Genomic DNA, 18,170 nt, shown 5'->3' with positions numbered 1-18,170 from the left:
ATCCCCTTCCTAAGGTTAGGACTGCTGACTGTGGTCCCTACTGAACATCTTTGGTCTCTATTGAGTGTCTTTATAATAACTCAAAGTACCTGTAAAGCTTCCTGCCTTATGCATTTGGCAATAAAAGAAAAAGTTCAGGCTGCCCCAAAGGGCTGAATGAAGGAATGGACAGAGTCCAGGAAAACCTGTTTGTGGGGGAGGGCAGCTGGTCTCTGCAGAAGGCTGTGGGCAGGTTGCCCCGTGGGTGAATTTTGTGGCCAAGAAAAGGGTGTGAGGACTTGGTAGGGACTGTCAGACCCTAAGCATGATATTCGGTGCCAGGACAGAGAACTCTTGTTGTAAGAGAATTGTTGCTCATTTTCTTCTTGAGCACTCCAGGGATGCCCAGGGATTTCTGGGCTATTTATGATCCTTGCAGGCAGGTATCATGCCTCTTCTTTATTCTATACTTCCTAACCACCTACTACAAGCATTGCACCAAGAGGGTACTTACTACTACTGCTGCTACTGCTACTACTACTACTGCTACTAGACTGTGAGCCCGTTGTTGGGTAAGGACCGTCTCTATATGTTGCCAACTTGTACTTCCAAGGCACTTAGTACAGTGCTCTGCACACAGTAAGTGCTCAATAAATATGATGGAATGAATGAATAAATACTACTATTACTCTACTATTACTACTACTTTTACTGCTACTATTTCTGCCACTACTACTACTGCTGCTGTTATTCATTCATTCATTCATTCAGTTGTATTTATTGAGCACTTACTGTGCGCAACGCACTGTACTAAGTGCTTGAAAAATACAATTCAGCAATAAAGAGAGACAATCCCTGCCCATATGAGGCTTATAGTCTAGAAGGGGGGAGACAGACATCAAAACAAGTAAAAAGGCATCAATAGAAATTAATAGAATTATAGATAGATACACATCAAAATAAATAAACAGGCATTAGTAGAGATAAATAGAATTATAGATACATACACATATACACAAGTGATGTGGGGTGGGGAGAGGGGAGTAGAGCAAAGAGAGCAAGTTGGTGCCATGCGGAGGGGAGGGGGAGCTGAGGAAAAGGGGGGCTTAGTCTGGGATGGCCTTTTGGAGGAGGTGAGCCCTCAGTAGGAAAGGGGGGGAAGTGTGATTGTTTAGCGGATTTGAAGAGGGAGGGTGATTCACTAGACTATGCTGCTTCTCTTCTAGACTGTGAGCCTGTTGTTGGGTAGGGACCGTCTCTATATGTTGCCAACTTGTACTTCCCAAGCGCTTAGTACAGTGCTCTGCACACAGTAAGTCCTCAGTAAATACAATTGAATGAATAGGATGGGGAGAATTGATTGAGTGCCTTAAAGCTGAAGGTGAGAAATTTCTGTTTGATGCCAAAAGGTATGGATCATCATTGGAGGTTTTAGAGAAGTGGGGAGATGTGCATGGAATAATTTTCTTAGAAAAATGATCTGGGCAGCTGAGTGAAGTATGGACTGGAGTAGGGAGAGTCTGGAGGAGGGGAGGTCAACGAGGAGGCTGATTGCCTCATTGAGGTGGGAAAGGATAAGGGTTTGGGTCTGTGTGGTAGCAGTTTGAGTGGTGCAGAAGGGGCCAGAGAGATCCTGTGAAGTTAGAATTGACAGGATTTGGTGACAAGCTGAGTACGTGGGTTGAAAGAGAGTATCCAGCACACCAAGTCATTTGAAACAGCCAGCTCGAGCACTTACAAACTTATATATACTCCCCTTTAGCACTTCTGTGTGTGTGCTTATCCAATTACACATTCAGTTATTCATTTTGACTGTTCTAGCTGTAAAACATTTAGACCTGTCTCCTCCATTAGAGTGTTCGACTTTGTGGCCAGAGAATGTGTCACTTCCTTATTCTGTACTTCTTAAGCATCTAGCACAGTGCACCACAGTAAATAGGTGCTCAAAAAATTCTGTTACTGCAACTACCACTAGTAGCACTATTATCTTCATCAGTGGTATTTATTGAGTGATTATTATGTGCGACACACTATACTAAGTGTTTGGGAGAGTGCAATACAACAGAGTTGGCAGACACTTCTCTTTCCCACGGTGAGTTTTCAATCTACAGGGGGAGACAGACATTTATATAAATAAATAATTTATAATGTATAATTCACACATATGTTCATAAATGTTGTGGGCTGAGAGTGGGGCAAGTGTCAAAAGCCCCATGCATCACAGATCCAAGTGCAGAGGCAATATAGAATGGAGAGGGAGCCAGGGAAAAGAGGGCTTAATAGGGGAAGGCCTCTTGGAGGAGATGTGACCTGAATAAAGGCTTTGAATAATGATAATAATAATAATGATGGCATTTATTAAGCGCTTACTATGTGCAAAGCACTGTTCTAAGCGCTGGGGAGGTTACAAGGTGATCGGGTTGTCCCACGGGGGGCTCACAGTTTTCATCCCCATTTTCCAGATGAGGTAACTGAGGCACAGAGAAGTTAAGTGACTTGCCCAAGTCACACAGCTGACAAGTGTCAGAGCCGGGATTTGAACCCATGACCTCTGACTCCAAAGCCTGTGCTCTTTCCACTGAGCCACGCTGCTTTGAAGGTGAGAGAGTTGGAGTCTGGCATATATGGAGGAGGAGAGAGTTCCAGGCTAGGGGGAGGATGCGGAAAAGGGGTCAGCAACATTAAGAACCCCCACTTGATTTGTAAGCTCTCTGATGGCAGGGATCTTTTCTCACCAATTTTTTTATGCATTTATTACGTGATTACTATGTGCCAGGCACTGTACTAAGCCCTGGGGTAGATACAAGCTAATCAGGTTGGACACACTCCACATCCCACTTGGGGTTCACAGTCTTAATTCCCATTTTACAGATAAGGTAACCAAGGCACAGAGAAGTGAATTGACTTGTCCAAGGTCACACAGCAGACAAGTGGCAGAGCTGGGATTAGAACCCACATCCTCCTGACTTCCAGGACTGTGCTCTATCCACTAGGTCATGTTGGTTCTCCAATTGCGTTGTACTTTCTCAAGCACTTAGTGTAGTAGTCTGCACACAGTAAGTGCCAATTAAATACCATTGAATGATTGCAATCATGGTGTTTGTAATTGGAAAACAACAAATGCTTTTTCTCAGAAAATAGACTACAAAATGTTCCTCATAGAAAAAGCAAACAGCTAAAACCTAGAGTAGCATTTTTAAGCATCAGGTCTAGGGGTTCTTGAGCCTCGGGATACCCAGCCAGTCCTCCACGCAGCACGAGGGATTGAGAACTCCAGAAAATTTGGTGGAAATGAGGCATCCAGGTAACGGGAACAAGGAGAGGAGAGGAAGATGCCATATTACTCTGTTTTCAAAGCTCGCTACTGACCCACTGTACGTTCACATAGACCCCAGTCCACCAGCCTGTAAAAACTAAGATGTTGATTTCCTTGTGTTTGCTTCAGCGGCCAAGACCCTTTTATGAATCACTAAATGCAATACCTCTCTAAGCATTTCCATGTTTTTAATTGTTTTTTTTTAATGGAATTTTTTAAGTGCTTTTCTATGTGGTACGTTAAATACTGTCAGGTTGGACACAGTCCCAATCCCACAAGGGGCTCACAGTCTTACATTTTATATTCATTCATTCGATCTATTTGTTGAGCACTTACTGTTTACAGAACACTGTACTAAGCACTCAGGGAGTACAATACAACAATAAACAGACACATTCCCTGCCCACAATGAGCAGACAAGGTAACTGAGACACAGAGAAGTTAAATGACTTGCCCAAGGTCACAGAGCAGACAAGTGGTGGAGCCAAGATAAGAACTCAGGTCCTTCTTTCTGACTCCCTAACCTATGCTCAATCCACTGGGCCATACTGTTTCTCTTATTTGTTGAGCGCAAACTTACTTTACTTACTGAATTTCAGCTCCCAGATACGCTCATACTCAGGAAGGGTGCAGGGTTTGATTGCAATCCATAGCAGAAGGTTGGAGCTTCTAAGGGTCTTTTTTGTTTTTGTTTTTCTGATTTCTGGAGCGTGGCTGTATTTCTTTCTGAGGCAGAAAAATGCCAATCCTTATCGTGCAGTCCCACAGCCGGGCTGAGCCATCCAAGCGGAAATTCACTGCTGCCCACAGCGTGGCTTGAATTCGAGGATGGACACCCAGAGTCTCGGCTGGCTGTGAGAAGAAGGGGATCTCCTAAAGGGGAAGTCCAGCCGGGGTGGGCCAGTGTGGCTGTCCAGCTGCTGCTTTTTAAAAGTGCTCCATTCCGAGTTGCTATGGGGCAGGGACAGAGGCCATCAGCAACTTCTGAATCAAGTGCAGCCTCCCCTGAAAGGAGGATAAGGAGGCACTGGGTTGATTCAGCCCTGAGTGAACCAGGGAGTTTCCTTTCCTGGAGTTCCTAAAACAAAGGATGCAGAGATGTAGATTTGGGTGTCATCAGCCTAGAGATGATAGTTGAAGCCGTGGGAGCGAATGAGTTCACCAAGGGAGTGAGTGTAAATAGAGAACAGAAGGGGACCAAGAACTGACCCTTGAGGAACCCCTACACTAAGGGGATGGGAAGGGGAGGAGGAACCCGCAAAAGAGACTGAGAATGAATGGCCGGAGAGATAAGAGGAGAACCAGGAGAGGATAGTCTGTGAAGCCAAGGTTGGATAGCGTGTTTAGGAGAAGAGGGTGGTCCACAGTGTCAAAGGCAGCTGAGAGGTCGAGGAGGATTAGGATAGAGTAGTACAGTGCTCTGCACATAGTAAGCACTCAATAAATACATTTGAATGAATGAATGAGAACAGGTATTGAATCCCCATTTTCAGTTGAGAAAACTGCCCAAGTTCACACAGCAGGCAACCGGCATAACTGGGATTAGAACCCAGGTCCCTTGATTTCCAGGGCATGCTTTTTCAACTAGGCCATGCAAACCCCAACCTGTGGTCTTCACTCCTCTCAAGCGGACCTCCTAACTGTCCCTCGGTCCTGACTCTCCCAGCTTCAACCCATTGCCCCTGTCTCTCTCCTCCACCTTGGCTTCCCTAAAGCATGTCCCTTCCCTCTTTGTCCTCCTTCCGAAATTTCCCATAGGTCATCTCCTCCTGGAGGCCTTCCTCAATGCCTTCTCCTTATGCTGTGCCAACTCCTCACTGCCTCTTCAGGCCAATCACTGATTTATTCATCCACAGTCTGCCATTTATATCCATGGTCCTACTCTTGACTGTGGAGTACACATCAGGCTATTTCAACACTCCTCTATTAATGACTGCACACTCCTTCAGGGCAGGGCTTATGGTTCTCTTACTTTCAGTTATGTTCCCCCAGTGCCTAGTTCCATTCTCTGTACCCATAGGCATTGGTGGGCCCTGCAGATCCTGATTCTGCTAGACACACCTTGGGTGCCCATGTGCAGTTTGACAGCGGGGACTGGAGCTTCAAGCCTGATCCAGAGGAGCTGTCTTCCTCCAGGCCTGAAGGTTTTTATCCCTATTTCCCTCCATGTAGTTCCTTAGACATCCCCTCAGACAGCTTCTCAGATGGCTTCTCAGACATTCTCTCAGACAGCTCCTGAGACATCCTCTCAGACATTCTTTCAGATAGCACCTTAGCCCCTCAGAAGGCTTTTCAGACATCCCCTCAAACAGCTCCTCAGACATCCCCTTAGACATCCCCTCAGGCATCTCCTCAGACATCCCCTCAGACATCATCATACTAATACTAATTGTAGTATTTGTTAAGTGCTTACTATGGGCCGGGCATTATACTAAGCACTGGGGTGGATATAAACAAATCAGGTTGGCAGTCCATCCCATGTGGGGCTCACAGTCTCAATCCCCCTTTTACAGATGAGTAACTGAGGCCCAGAGAAGTGAAGTGACTTGCCCAAGATCACACAGCAGATAAGTAGCAGAGCCAGATTTAGAACCCATGACTTTCTGGCTCCCAGGTCCCTGCTGTATCCACTATGCCATGCTGCTTCTCTCAGTCATCCCCTCAGACATCCTCTCAGATATCCAGCGAGACGTCCTCTTTTACAGCTCCTTGGACATCCCCTCAGTTAGCTCCTCAGATGTCTCCTCAGATAACACCTTTGACATCCTCTCAGACATCCTCTCAGACAGCTTCTCAGTCTTTCACTCACCTGAGCCCTCAGCCTGAGAGTCCCAGGTGGGTGGAGAAACACCATGGCCTAGTGGTTACAGCTCGGGCCTGGGAGTCCCAGAAGGACCTAAATTCTAATCCCGGCTCCACCACTTGTCTGCTATCTGACCTTGGGCAAGTCACTTCAGTTCTCTGGGCCTCAGTTACCTCATCTGTAAAATGGGATTAAGACTTTGAGCACCATGTGGGATATGGGCTGTGTCCAACCTGATTAGCTTGTATCTACCCCAGCATTTAATACAGAGCCTAGCATATAGTAGGGGTTTTAAAAAGGCTATAAAAAGGTGGTACAGGGCTTGTGTCTGGTCTGATTGTATCATAGCTACCCCAGCCCTTAGCACAGTGTTTGGCATTAGGTCCTTCAGATAATAGTATTTGTTCAGCGCTTACTATGTGTCTAAACGCTAGAGTGTGTTTGTCATGCAAAGGTGACAACCCCACTCAGTTTTAAGGGAATACTGGGAGTTTCCTCTGACTATTCAAATTCCCAAGGGTCAGAATGATGGATATTCTTTAATAATAAGATGCTATGTATTGAGTGGGGGGCAGGGCAGGGGAGTTCAGCCCTCTCTTCCTCCACCTCCAGCTTCCTCCCCAATTATGCTATCCACTTGAACTGCTCCCTGGGTAATGGAGGGCCATCGGAGGTTGCAGAGGGCGGTCTCTGGATAGAAAAGGCCCAGGTCCCTGTGTGCCCCCTACTCTCCCTGGGGGAAAGATGCCTCTCCATCTGTCTCACTGCAGGCACCGCATGGGTCTCAGACCATAGCTCTTCGAATAGTGACCCTAGCCTCTGAAAGGCTCCGGGGTCTTCTTTCTTATCACAAGAGGCCTAGAGAGAGAGAAAGAAAGAGATGGGGAGAGAGAGAGTAGGGAAAAGGAAAAGAACAAGGCTGGGAAGGAGAAGAAGGGGGTGGGCAGGAGAGAGAGGGGAAGGGAAAGGAGAGAAAAAGAGAGAGAGAGGATAAAGATAGTCTTCTGTTTGTCCTGCTGAGCTTAACACCTGTCTGAACCATCAGACACCAGGCTTCCCCTAATTACACAATTGCTCTATTATGCTGTACTCACAGGAACAGAATTCACTCCACAGTTGGAAAAAAACCCAACAGGTTGGAGACGAGATGAATGGGAGGCGAAGAATCTGACTGGAGTCACCCTCTCTCACGTTTCACCCTCTAAACCTCTGAGTGACAAGTCTTCAAGGGCTTCTCTATAGTTTAGGTTGGTTTATTAAAGCACCGTAATGAAATAATTCTCCAATTAGAAATGGGTGAGTGACAGGAACGAGGCTGGAGTGGTTAAGGCGGTTGGGGCCTCTGCGTGTTGCCAGAGTTCAGAGACGGCAGCCTCTCCACATTTCCTTGACCTGCGTTGGCTCCAGGCACTGCTGAGAAAATAGAAGAAAACTCCCCAGACATCTGAGGTTTTTATACTTTCTCTTTCCTCCCCTGTTGTCTTAATAAGATTCCACCCTGAGTTTATTAAGGGGGCCTAGAGGAAGTTTCTTCAGTGTCCTCTAGGGGTTGCATCCTACCCTGGCATTCTGGGGATGACTGGGGGGCTCCAAAAATTGGGGGGAGGAGCCTGGCTTCCCCACACACTACAAAACCGCAGAGCTGTCCCCAAATAGTCGGGGGTGCTACCTGGATTATTTTCCAAGGGAAGACATTTCTTGCTGAAGCTGCTAGTATTTCTGGGCATTTGCTGATTGTCAATCAATCTAATTGATCAATAATATTTATTGAGTGCTTACTGTGTGTACAGCACTATACTAAGAGCTTGGGCGAGTACAATATAACTGAGTTGGTAGACATGTTCCCTTCCCACAATGATCTTACAGTCTAGGGTATTGTCAAGTGTCAAATTATTCTCCTTTGGGTACTTATTAATACTTATTCTTACATTCCTTAACAATTATATGGCATCAATCCCTTGTGTTTTCCTTTTCTATTAGAGTGTAAGCTCTTCTAGGGCAGGTATCCCGTCTTTTGCTTCTGTATGTTCCCCAAGTGCCAAATACAGTGCTTTCTACACAGTAGGTTCTCAATAATTATAATAATAATAGTGGTATTTGTTAAGCCTTTACTATAGGAGGGAGAACAGTGATCAAATCCCCATTTCACAGATGAGGGAACTGAGGCACACAAAAGCTAAATGCCTTGCCCAAGATCATGCAACAGACAGCAGAGCTAGGATTAGAACCCAGCTCCTTTCTGACTCTGAGGCCCATGCTCTGTCCACTAGGCAAGGCTGCTTCTCAAGTGCTCTGCATGCCACAGGCATCTAGTTCAGTGCTCTGCCTCCTTGCCTCGGGCCCCTTACCGTACCCAAGGAGCAAATATCTGCTGTCCAAGAGATGAAGCAGTTCAGTGTACCTGAAATGGGGAGTACATAAAAAACTGGGAATGAAGATACTCCAGGCAGCTCTGAGGTCCCACTGCCAGGACTCTTGCCCCTCCCTGGGCCTTACAAGTCACTACCCTCAACCGACTTATTTCTCCACTTCATCTTGGGTTTTGACTCTCCTCTCCGACTCTATCTCAGCCGGGTGTGAGTCAGGGCAGAGATGGCCAGGGAAGGGCTGGAGGGAGTTGGGAGGGAACAAGTAAGTAAACTAGAGTGGCCTAGTGGAGAGCGTAGGGGTCTAACATTCCAAGGACCTGGGTTCAAATCCCTGTTCTGCCCCTTGACTGCTGTGTGACTTAGGATCAATCATTACACTATGCAACAGTTTCTTCATCTGTAAAAATGGGGGTAAGATAACTTTTCTCCCTCCCTCCTAGACTGTAAGCCCTGTGTGGAGCAACTCTTAGCACACAGTAAGTGCTTAATGAATACAATCAATCAATCAATCGTATTTATTGAGCGCTTACTATGTGCAGAGCACTGTACTAAGTGCTTGGGAAGTACAAATTGGCATCACATAGAGACAGTCCCTACCCGATAGTGGGCTCACAGTCTAAAAGGGGGAGACAGAGAACAGAACCAAACATACCAACAAAATAAAATAAGTAGGATAGAAATGTACAAGTAAAATAAATAAATAAATAAATAAACAGAGTAATAAATATGTACAACCATATATACATATATACAGGTGCTGTGGGGAGGGGAAGGCGGTAAGGCGGGGGGATGGAGAGGGGGACGAGGGGGAGAGGAAAGAAGGGGCTCAATCTGGGAAGGCCTCCTGGAGGAGGTGAGCTCTCAGCAGGGCCTTGAAGGGAGGAAGAGAGCTAGCTTGGCGGATGGGCAGAGGGAGGGCATTCCAGGCCCGGGGGATGACGTGGGCTGGGGGTCGATGGCGGGACAGGCGAGAGCGAGGTACAGTGAGGAGATTAGTGGTGGAGGAGCGGAGGGTGCGGGCTGGGCAGTAGAAGGAGAGAAGGGAGGTGAGGTAGGAGGGGGCGAGGTGATGGAGAGCCTTGAAGCCCAGGGTGAGGAGTTTCTGCCTGATGCGCAGATTGATCGGTAGCCATTGGAGGTTTTTGAGGAGGGGAGTGATATGTCCAGAGCGTTTCTGGACAAAGATAATCCGGGCAGCAGCATGAAGTATGGATTGAAGTGGAGAGAGACACGAGGATGGGAGATCAGAGAGAAGGCTAGTGCAGTAGTCCAGACGGGATAGGATGAGAGCTTGAATTAGCAGGGTAGCGGTTTGGATGGAGAGGAAAGGGCGGATCTTGGCAATGTTGCGGAGCTGAGACCGGCAGGTTTTGGTGACGGCTTGGATGTGAGGGGTGAATGAGAGAGCGGAGTCGAGGATGACACCAAGGTTGCGGGCTTGTGAGACGGGAAGGATGGTAGTGCCGTCAACAGAGATGGGAAAGTCAGGGAGAGGACAAGGTTTGGGAGGGAAGACAAGGAGCTCAGTCTTCGACATGAATACAACTGTGGTTATTATTAGTAACATATATTAAGTAATAATAATAATAATAATAATAATAATAATAGCATTTGTTAAGCACTTACTGTGTGCCAAGCACTATTCCAAGCACTGGGGTAATCAGGGTGTCCCACGTGGGGCTCACAGTTTTCATCCCCATTTTACAGATGAGGTAACTGAGGCACAGAGAGGTTAAGTGACTTGTCCAATGTCACACAGCTGATAAGTGGTGGAGTAGGGATTAGAACCCATGACTTCTGACTCTCAAGCCCGTGCACTTTCCACTAAGCCACAGTGCTTCTGGTGTGTACTGTACTAGGTTCTTGGAAAGTTCAGAATAAAGAAGTGACATGTTTCCTGCCCACAAGGAGCTTTCACTCTAATGAGGGAGACAAGCTCAATTATTAGAGAAGCAGTGTGGCTCAATGGAAAGAGCACGGGCTGTGGAGGCAGAGGTCATGAGTTCAAATCCCAGCTCTGCCAATTGTCAGCTGTGTGACTTTGGGCAAGTGACTTAACTTCTCTATGCCTCAGTGACCTCATCCGTAAAATTAAGACTGTGAGCCCCCTGGGGGACAACCTGATCACTTTGTAACCTCTCCAGCACTTAAAACAGTGCTTTGCATACAGTAAGCGCTTAATAAATGCCATTATTATTATTATTATTATTTACGTCTAATAATAATAACAATAATAATAATTTTGGTATTTGTTAAGCGCTTACTATATGCCAAGCACTGTTCTAAGCACTGAGGGAGATACAAGGTAATCAGGTTGTCCCACATGGGGCTCACAGTCTTCATCCCCATTTTACAGATGAGGTAACTGAGGCACAGAGAAGTTAAGTGACTTGCCCAAAGTCACCCAGCTGATAAGTGGTGGAGGTGGGATTCGAACCCATGACCTCTGACTCCCAAGCCCGCACTCTTTCCACTGAACTAGAGAGGTCTGAGTCAGTAATTGAGTTCCCATGTATTCATGAGTGCTGCGGAGTGTGTCAGTAAGTGAAAAAATGATAAATGATAAAAATGATAACTCTGGTATTTGTTAAGTGCTTACTATGTGTCAGGCACTGTACTAAGCACTGGGGCGGATACAAGCAAATTGGTTTGGACACAGTCCTTGTCCCACGTGGGGCTCATAGTCTCAATCCCCATTTTATAGGTGAGGTTACTGAGGCCCAGAGAAGTGAAGTGACTTGCCCAAGGCCACACAGGAGACAAGTGACAGAGCTGGGATTAAAACCCAGGTCCTTCTCAATAATGATATTTGTTAAGCACTTACCATGTTCCAAGCACTGAACTAAGCGCTAAGTTAGATGTTGGATAATCGGGTCAGGTACAGTACCTGTCTCATCTGGTGTTCACAGTTTATATAGGAGGGCAAACAGCTATTTTAACCCCAAGTTTATCAATGAGAAAGCCGAGGAGCAGAGAAAATAAGTGACCTGCCCAAGGTCACATCCAGGCAAGTGACCTTCTAGACTGTGAGCCCACTCTTCTAGACTGTGAGCCCACTGTTGGGTAGGGACCGTCTCTATGTGTTGCCAACTTGTACTTCCCAGGCGCTTAGTACAGTGCTCTGCACACAGTAAGTGCTCAATAAATACAATTGATTGATTGATTGATTGATTGACAGGCCTGAGATTAGAACCCACATCCTCTGACTCCTTGGCAGCTCTTTCCATTGGGCCGGGCAAATAGATTCTACTCTGCCCACAGAACATCACTCTGCAAATCCTGGAAATAGTAGTCGTAGAAGTAGTACTGGATTGAATCTGTGACTGGGGGGGTGAAGTGCTACAGAGTGGAGTAGTGGAAAGATTTCCTGCTTCTATTTTGTTCTTCAAGGCCTCGCCTCTAACAGCCTTCTTCCTGGCCAAAAGGATCAAGGCTTGTGAGGTTGTTGGAATCTTCCCACTTAAAGAATCAGCAAAAAGATGGGAAATAAGCTTTGAAAGCCCCCAATCAATTTTGGTTTCAACATCTGCACATCTCTTCTCTGAAGACTTCAGCCAAGATGGTACCTCAAAGTCAATACAACTTTATGGACAGAAGAGCTCCTGTTTGGCAAATTCCCCAAGACTGACGGTTTTAGTGGCAGCTTCATAAAATTACTATTCCCTTTCTCAAGTGTCCTAAGGCCTGGTTTCGGCATTGCTAACAAAGGGGGAATGGGGTGGGGAAAGGAGGCGAGGTGGATCAGTGTTCTGCTTGCAGAGATTCATGGGGAAGCAGGAGACAATGTATTTTCTTCTTTCCCTCCCACTTGTTTACAGTTTATTTTCTGCTCACTTTCCCCCATCCCCAGGTGCCCTGGGCCCAGCAAGGAAAAAAGCCTTGGGTTTTTCAGGGGAAACCAAGAGAAAAAGTTCAAGGGAAAATCATATTTTCTGCTTCTTTCCTGCTTCCCTCAGATTTCAAACAATATTGGAACTCCACCAGGATTGTAGGGGGAGAAAATCACCTTTCTTCTTTCAACCCCAAACTACAGTGATCTCATCCAACCTGCCTCGTGTTCATCCCCCGTGTTTTGTTACTGGTGGGGGCCAGGGGCGGGGGGTGGGGGGGGCTCAACTGGTAGATTTTCCTACCAGTCAGATCATGATGAGGCCTTAACTGACAGATTTTCCCTCCAATCAGATCCTTTCTAGGGGAAAGCAATCAGAGGAGAGAGCAGGAAAGTGGACAGATTGTAAACCTATGTTTTAATTGGAAGAATCTGAACAACAAAGTTTTCCCTGGAGCCTTTCATTTTTCATAGGAGTGTAAATTAGTAAGCAACAGGCCTATGGCTTTATTTAATTATTACAGGTGAATGGTCATTCTTTCTTTATGGTCTTTGTTAAGTGCTTATTGTGTGCCAGGCACTGTACTAAGCATTGGGGTAGATACAAACTAATCAGGTTGAACACAGTCCATGTCCCACGTGGGGCTCCCAGGCTTAATCCACATTTTACAGATGGAGTTAGCTGAGGCCCAGAGAAGAGAGGTGACTTGCCCAAGAGCAGACGAGTAGTGGAGATAGGATTAGAACTCAGGTCCTCAACAGTTTTCCTTGAATACACCACTCTCTGTTTGAACCTTTTATTCAAATGGAATACAAATAGATGGAAATAACATTCCAATCCATTCCTTTCCATTCCATAAGGGAGATTTCTGCTTGAATCAGGATAGCCATCTCTAGGAGGATCTGGGCATTAGGAGAGAGAGGGGGCTGGCTACTGGGATCAGAAAGGTATTTTGATGATGTGATCAGAGAGTTTTAGCTCTGGGCCTGCCCAGGGCAGGGGAGAGAGAGGGGGAGGAGCAAGGGCTGGTGGAAAGCATCAGTCAATCAATCAGATTTATTGAGCACTTAGTTTGTGCAGAGCACCCTACTAAGCCCTGGGAAACTGCAGTATAACAGAGTTGGTAGGCACATGCCCTGTCCAAAACAAACTTTCAGTCTAGAGGGGGAGACAGACATTAATATAAATGAATAAATTGCAGTTATGTACACAAGTGCTGTGGTGCTGAGGGTGGGGCGAGTAAAGGGAGCAAATCCAAGAGCTAGGGAGAAGCAGAAGGGAGTGGAAGAAGGGTGAGCGGCAGAAGGGATGAGGCGATAGCGAGGTGAAGGGTTAGAGAACAGAATGCTGAGCACCTGCAGAGAGGTAGCCCCCTCTCCTGATGCCTGGCGGGTTATCCTCCTGAGAGACCACCAGGCATCGGGAGGGATGTTCTCCTTTGCTTGATGATGGACTTCCTCGGACATGGGTGAGGGCCGAAGGCTTGAGAGGCTGACCTTTCCCTGATCTGGATATCCCACAGGCCTGTCATCTGTGAATATACTATACTCATGACTTACCTCAGGGCCCCACGAGGCATAGAGAAGCAGCGAGGCTCAATGGAAAGAGCACGGGCTTTGGAGTCAGAGGTCATGGGTTCAAATCCCAGCTCTGCCAATTGTCAGCTGTGTGACTTTGGGCAAGTCACTTAACTTCTCTGTGCCTCAGTTCCCTCATCTGTAAAATGGGGATTAAGACTGTGAGTCCCTCGTGGGACAACCTGATCACCTTGTAACTTCCCCAGTGCTTAGAACAGTGCTTTGCACATAGTAAGCACTTAATAAATGCCATTATTATCATTATTGTTATTTTAGCATCCTCTGTAAGACTGTAACTTAATCCTCTAGACTGCAAGCTCGTTGTGGGCAGAGAATGTGACTGTTTACTGTCGTACTCTTCCAAGCATTTAGTACAGTATTCTGCAAACAGTAAGTGCTCAATAAATATGATTAAATGAAAGAATGAATTTGGTTAACCCTGTGTCTAGGCACTTAAAGTGCACAATGATAATAATGATAATAATGGTATTTGTTAAGCATTTACTTTGTGCTAGGCACTGTACTAAGCACCAGGGTGGATACAAGCCAAACAATGATCTTGTTTGTGTTTGAGGTAGTGAGTAAGCTCACTTGCAAGTGACTTGGCTTGATGATAGTATAGATGCAACCCTGTCTGTTTTCTTTCTGCGGGAACAGCATGGCTTAGTGGGGAGCAGCGTGACTTAGTGGAAAGAGCACGGGCTTGGGAGTCACAGGTCATGGGTTCTAATCCCAGATCCACCACTTATCAGCTATGTGACTTTGTACAGGTCACTTAACTTTTCTGCGCCTCAATTGCCTCGTCCATAAAATGGGAATTAAGACTGTGAGCCCCACATGGGACAACCTGATCATCTTGTATCTACCCCAGTGCTTAGAACAGTGCTTGGCACTTAGTAAGCGTTTAACAAATACCATCATCATCTTCACTCATTTTTCCCTGCCCTGAGGTTGGGCCTGGGAGATTCGGGGGAGTGGTTTAAATCAGGCCTGCAGGAGAGGCTTTTCCTAATGGACGTTGCTCCTCAGCTCCGAGGTGTGGGAGGGAGGGTGGAGAAGGAGAAGGGGAGTGCGGCCAAGGGGCGGAGAGTGGGGGAGGCTGAGGAAGAGCATGGAGGCGGGACCCGGACCAATGGCCATTTCACTGTTTCTCTTGTGTGCGTGTGCGTGCCTGTGTGCTGGGTGTGCCCCGTCTGCTGTGGCGTGTTTAGGTCCCGTGGCTGTGATCAGCGGCGAGGAGGACTCCGCCAGCCCCCTGCATCACATCAACCACGGCATCACCACCCCCTCGTCGCTGGATGCCGGGCCGGACACGGTGGTGATTGGGATGACCCGCATCCCTGTCATCGAGAACCCCCAGTACTTCCGCCAGGCCCACAACTGCCACAAGCCCGATACATGTGAGTACTCGGCTCGTGGGACCCCCCTTGCTGGATCGGGAGGGGTGGGGTCGGCCGGGCACCGCAGCCGGGGTCGGGCCTTGGCACGTCGCACAGGGAGTCCCTCTCCTCCATCCCCCTGGGCCGCTCCCCTGTTCTCTCCTTTCTCCAGAACGGGGTGAGAGGGAAGGAAAAGCTTACTAGGGTGGTAGAATGTCTCACCTTCACCCCACATCGAACCCCTGGTGGGTGGAGCCCTAGGAGAGTCGGCACTTGTACTGAGGGCACTGGAGAGAATGGGGGGTGAGGAGGCAGAGGCGCCGGGCTGGGGCGGCTCCCCAAAGTCAATGCCAAAGAAGTAGCCTAAGGGGCTCAAAGAAGCAATAGCTGGGTCAGATTTGAGGGGAGACAGCACCTGCTCATGCTGGGAACACTGTTAAGAGGAAGCTCCAACTGTCTACTGGTAGGACACACCTGAAACAATTGTGTGGGAAGCCAAGCTGGTTTGGCAGATGGCCAGGCATGAGGGTAAGAATGTGAAAACCCAGGCTGAGTGCACTGCTTACGCCTTTGGACACAGATGTCTAAGATGGAAAAACTGGCAGGATGAGGCACCCTCACTCTGTGGAGGTAGTGGCCTTTGATGCCAGGAGGTCAGAAGATGACGGTCTAAGTGGCTGAGGCTTGGGTCAGTTCTGTGATGAAGTCGGGGTGGTGAGTGGAAGGGGAGAGGTGGAATCAGGTCTGTTTGAGTGGATGACGTCTCTGTCATGCTGTGAGTTGGCCATGCATACCTTCAGCCCCTAGAATCCCTGGAACAGGCTTGAGCTAGATTGAATGGGAAATCCAGATCTTTCCCAGCATCCTCCCCCACCACCCCCCATCTCCCTTTTCCTCTAACCTCCTTTATGGACCCTGCCAAATCTGGAGGTGCTCGAGAGACTTCTCTCCCAGTGATTCGGGGAGTGGTCAGTGGGTCTCCATGCGGATATCCCTCTCTGATGATGAACTTGGGGTCATTCCACCACCCAAGAGGGTCTGGGGCCCAAGGTTGCCCAGCTGGGCCGGCCCAGCTCCTCCTCTGCCTGCCAGAGTCCAGGAAGGCAACGGAGAAGGGATAAGCTTGTTTTCCATCCAACGGGAGGGAATCGGGTTGAGGCTGAAGTCTCCTCCTCCACTGGGGAACTAGCCGGAAGTCCCGGCACCAGCCCGCCCCAGCCTCCAGACCTGCCTCTGCTCCTCCTCCTCCTCCTCCTCCTCCTCCCTCCCCTGGGCCCCAAGTCTGGAAATGAAACTTTGGAAGTGTGGGCAGGGAGAGAAGTGGAGGAGCTGGGATTTGAACCCATGACCTGTGACTCCCAAGCCCGTGCTCTTTCCACTCTCCTACTCTCAGTGATGTCAGCAGAGAAGAGGAGCTTCAGTAGTTAGAAAGTGAGCCTTGTCAGGAACGTGAACAACTTTTCTTCTGGAATATAGGGCAAATGTGTGATACAGAGGCACTAGGATCAAGATAGGTAAAAAGATAATCTCTACAGGTGCCTTTAAAGCATTTAGCATCCTCTGAAAGACTGTAATTTCATCCTCTGAACTGTAAGCTTGTTGCGAACAGGGAACATGTTTACCAGCTCTGTTTTGTATTGTACCCTCACAAGAGATTAGTACCATGCTTTGCACATGGTAAGCACTCAATAAATACTACTGATCGATTGATCGATTGTTCTATTTTCCCTAGGCCCAAGACAGGCCCAAAGACAAGGAAGGATTAGGAGTGGGGAGGAAGGGGAATGGGCAGCAGTGGGAGGAAGAGACAAAGGCTGATATGTTTCAGGGATATTCTGGGATAAATTATTATTATTATTATTAATAGAGAAGCAGCGAAGCAGCGTAGCCCAGTGGAAATATCATGGGCTTGGGAGTCAGAGGTCATGGGTTCTAATTCCGGCTCTGCCAGTTGTCAGCTGTGTGACTTTGGGCAAGTCACTTCACTTCTCTGTGCCTCAGTCCCCTCATCTGTAAAATGGGGATTAAGACTGTGAGCCCCACGTGGGACAACCTGATTACCTTGTATCCCCCCAGTGCTTAGAACAGTGCTTGGCACATAGTAAGCGCTTAACAAATACCATAATTAATGATAATAATAATAATAGTACTTCTTAAGTGCTTACTATGTGCCAAGCACTGTTCTAAGTGCTGGGGTAGATACAAGTTAATTAAGTTGGACACAGTCCCTGTCCCACATGGGGCTCACGCTCTTAATCCCCATCTTTTACAGATGAGGTAACTGAGGCCTGGAGAAGTGAAGCAACTTGCCCAAGGCCACACAGCAGACAAGTGGTGGAGCCGGGATTAGAACCCATGACCTTCTGACTCCCAAGCCTGTGCTCTGTCCACTATGCTATGCTGCTTCTGGTTTAGAAACCATCAGTGGCAGTAGCAGCAGTGACCTTTATTAAACGTTTACAATTAGCAGAGCCTTGTGCTTTAGCCCAGTTAATCAATGTTATTTATTAAGTGATTACTGTGTGCAGAGTGCTGTACAAAGTGCTCGGGGAGAGTACAGTGTAACAGAGTCGGTAGATACCTTATCTGTCTGCCAGGAGCTTACAGTCTAGAGGGGGAGACGAACATTAATGTAAATATATAAAGAAAGAAATACATAAATAACAGACATGTACATAAGTGCTGTGTGGCTGAGGGTGGGTGAATATCAAGTAGTTAAAGGGTACAGAGTCAAGGACAATTGACTCAGACAGTCTCTAGTCAACCTAGAGACTGCACACAGTAAGCGCTCAATAAATACGATTGAATGAATGAACCTAGAGAATCAGAGTGGCCCCAGTGGAAAGATCACGGGTCTGGGAGTTGGGAGAGCTGGGTCTTCATCCCAACTCTGTCACTTACCTACTGTGTTAGCTTG

The 18,170-nt window shown here is 47.4% G+C and overlaps 1 protein-coding gene across 3 annotated transcripts in view; it reads left to right on the top strand.

Annotated features, from left to right (window-relative positions):
• NTRK3 (neurotrophic receptor tyrosine kinase 3) overlaps positions 1 to 18,170 on the top strand; it is a 375,014-nt gene that overhangs the window by 232,710 nt on the left and 124,134 nt on the right. For all 3 annotated transcript variants that reach the window (XM_038746593.1, XM_038746595.1, XM_038746594.1), the window contains exon 12: positions 15,086 to 15,274. In XM_038746593.1, coding sequence (XP_038602521.1) covers positions 15,086 to 15,274 — 189 coding nt within the window. The remainder of the gene's footprint in view (positions 1 to 15,085; positions 15,275 to 18,170) is intronic.

The sequence above is a fragment of the Tachyglossus aculeatus genome, chromosome 5, assembly GCF_015852505.1.
Source record: "Tachyglossus aculeatus isolate mTacAcu1 chromosome 5, mTacAcu1.pri, whole genome shotgun sequence".
Taxonomy (NCBI): Eukaryota; Metazoa; Chordata; class Mammalia; order Monotremata; family Tachyglossidae; genus Tachyglossus; species Tachyglossus aculeatus.
The sequence above is the reverse complement of the archived record's forward strand: the minus strand, read 5'-3'. Positions and strand labels throughout refer to the sequence as shown.